Source organism: Hydractinia symbiolongicarpus, chromosome 4, assembly GCF_029227915.1.
Source record: "Hydractinia symbiolongicarpus strain clone_291-10 chromosome 4, HSymV2.1, whole genome shotgun sequence".
NCBI lineage: Eukaryota > Metazoa > Cnidaria > Hydrozoa > Anthoathecata > Hydractiniidae > Hydractinia > Hydractinia symbiolongicarpus.
This window is the reverse complement of record NC_079878.1, coordinates 10,183,169-10,185,719: the sequence shown is the minus strand read 5'-3', so window position 1 is coordinate 10,185,719 and position 2,551 is coordinate 10,183,169. Positions and strand designations below refer to the sequence as shown.

The 2,551-nt window shown below is 34.7% G+C and overlaps 1 protein-coding gene across 1 annotated transcript; it reads right to left on the bottom strand.

The window, feature by feature from the left end:
• Nucleotides 1-266: 266 nt before the first annotated feature.
• LOC130642227 (uncharacterized) lies at nt 267-2,344 on the bottom strand. Its single transcript, XM_057449315.1, has 3 exons — nt 2,275-2,344; nt 1,308-2,044; nt 267-1,244 (listed from the first exon to the last, which is right to left on the bottom strand). The coding sequence occupies exons 1-3, from the start codon at nt 2,342-2,344 to the stop codon at nt 267-269; spliced, it is 1,785 nt and encodes a 594-aa protein (XP_057305298.1).
• Nucleotides 2,345-2,551: the final 207 nt, after the last annotated feature.

Below are 2,551 nucleotides of genomic sequence, written 5' to 3'. Positions count from 1 at the left end.
ATCACATGTCAAACATGGTGTGATTTTATTTTTTATACCTCAAAAGGTCTTGTAATCGACAGAGTGCCATTTGACATGAAATACAGGCAAGAACTACAAAAAAACATTTTACGGTTTTACTTTACATATATGCTACCACAAATCATAGAGAAAGATCAGGACAAATTGATGTAAAATAAGACCTGTATATATTTGTAATGTATATATATCACTCTTTTTGTAAATATTTTTGATTTAAAACATTGCTTCAGTCTAAAGTTGTTTGTTTACTTTAAAATAGGGTCTTGAAAATTTGTGAGAATACCACATACCGAAATAATTTGATTCAGGGAGTTCAACATGTTTACTGGAATAACTCGATCGAATATTCGAAAACATTTGAGTCGTTGAATCATTCTTTCCACATGAATTCTTTCTGATGCTATTTGTTGACTTTTGACTACTTCAGACTCTGAAAATTGCTCGCGTCCTTTCAAAAATGATGGCATAATTAATTCCACACCAAGAGGTTTTACATAGTCCTCTATCAAAAAACCTCGATCAGCCATAATAGCATCTCCTGCCTGCCAAAGTTCTGGAAATAATAAACCACTTTTGACAACAATATCTTTATCTGAGATGCTACCGGGGTAGGCACTCGATATAAATGTGAAACCTCCACCAGGAGCAATGCCAACAAGTACTTTAACGGTGGTGTGACTTTTGTATTCTGAGTACATCATTTTGTGTAAATATAAAGATGAAGGCACTGCAATTTTAAACTCTACACAATCTATAATGCATCGTACGTTTGCAAATCTTTCTTTCATACTAGCTGGCATATTTTCTTGAACTTGACTGCGGGAAGGCCAAATGCATATTGTTCCGAGCTTAACATACATATAATTTACCCACGTTTGAAAAGTATTTGTTACAGTACCTTCAGACACTTCAAACAAATATGATAAATGGCAAACATCAAAGTTTCTTCGCATTCTAACAAGGGTCAATAAAAAACTTTCAAGAGGGGACAGCGTACGTGGTCTACCTCTATCACTAAAACCTTTGACATCTTGATTATTGTAAAGAATAACATTTTCTCCATTTTGTCCTGGGTTTAAAAAAATTAATAATTCTTTAAACACTTCGATGTTTGGTATGCCAGTGTAATGTTTACATGATGCATCAGATGACAAAACATTTTCGACAAATTTTATTTTAACTGTAGAAATTTTTTCCATGAGTTTGTGTTTCAACATTTCTATCTCTTTACACAAACTCTTTTTTTCTTCTGTAAGCTTTTCAACTTCTTTTGACAAAAAAATTGCGTCTGGTTCCTCCCTCATAATAAAGTCTGGCTCAGCTACAAATTCAGTGGAATCATCCCCTATATCAGTCTCATCAGGAATTAGAGTGGATGTTTCTCTAAATTTTTTTCGAGGAGATGGTCTGTTAACAGGAGCTTTTCTTTTGCTAAAATCCTCCACATTTTCAAATAGTGTAGGTTTGGCTCCATCTCTCAATCTGCGGCGTGTCCCTCCAGGGGCTTTTATTATATCACTTTTTGCAAAGTGTTTTTCGCACAGCACAGTATGGCTGGTTACTCTAAAGTTGTCTTGTCCATCAATACGTTTAATTCGGCTGCACCACACTTTCCTTGTTCCTGAATCTTTCGGAAATTTAAAAAAACTTATGGTTGAAGATATTAATTCATTTTCAAATTCAACCAGGCTACGATTATTGCATCCCCAGGCAGCACATTGCTTTCCTTGAGATCTTTTATGTTTTTTCTTCGTATTCCCCTCCGACATTTTGTTTACAAAAAAGTTTAGCACCGCTTGTCTCGTTTTCAATACGAGGCATACTATTGCGCAATAATTTATGAAAAGGTCTATCACGGTTGCTGTCACGACGTTATAATGGTCTGCGTTTAGAAATTGTTTTATGAGTTTTGATAACTCCAATGGAAGATGACCAACAAGCCCATCTACTGTTCCTTCTTTGCCCCATAAATAAACGCCGATTGCATTTTCATCGTATTCTGTAGCTTCATTTCTTGTATCAACTGCACATTTCAGTTTTAAGTTTATTTCAGGCGTCCATTTTCACTGGTAAACATGATGACCACGGATAGCAGTTTCAAAATCCAAAGTGTAAAATATATTGCAGAAAAAAGAGTTTGGTCTTGCCATAACTTTTATGTTAGCTATCTTTATGACTAGTAGTGAAATATAGTAAATTGGCACTTTAATTAGATGTGACTGCAGCTGTGATAACAAGAGAAACAAGAAACACCATTTGGAACAACTATTAAGTTGTCACCTTTGTCTTTGGATCTTTGTGAACATCGATGAAAACACTCCATCTTATTGGCTTTACACAATGTTAGATAGTTGAGGAGCTTGCAGAAATTGTCTTCTGTGGTGAAGGACATTTAAAAAAGATCTGCGAAGTGAAATAAAGATAGCTTTGGAAATAAAGAAAAATTTCAAGGTCAAGTGTGGTACGAAACTTGCTTTTTTTATCGCTGTTAATAACCTATCCAGAATTTTATGCAAATTTGAGAAAGATG

What these genes read in the sequence shown, in the direction of transcription:
- LOC130642227 (XM_057449315.1), bottom strand. Translation starts at nt 2,344, where the DNA reads ATGGAGTGTTTTCATCGATGTTCACAAAGATCCAAAGACAAAGGTGAC. An exon ending in CTTAATAGTTGTTCCAAATG is followed by an intron (nt 2,045 to 2,274) that starts GTGTTTCTTGTT and finishes TGAAATGTGCAG; the next exon opens with TTGATACAAGAAATGAAGCT. An exon ending in TTATGAGGGAGGAACCAGAC is followed by an intron (nt 1,245 to 1,307) that starts GCAATTTTTTTG and finishes TTGTGTAAAGAG; the next exon opens with ATAGAAATGTTGAAACACAA.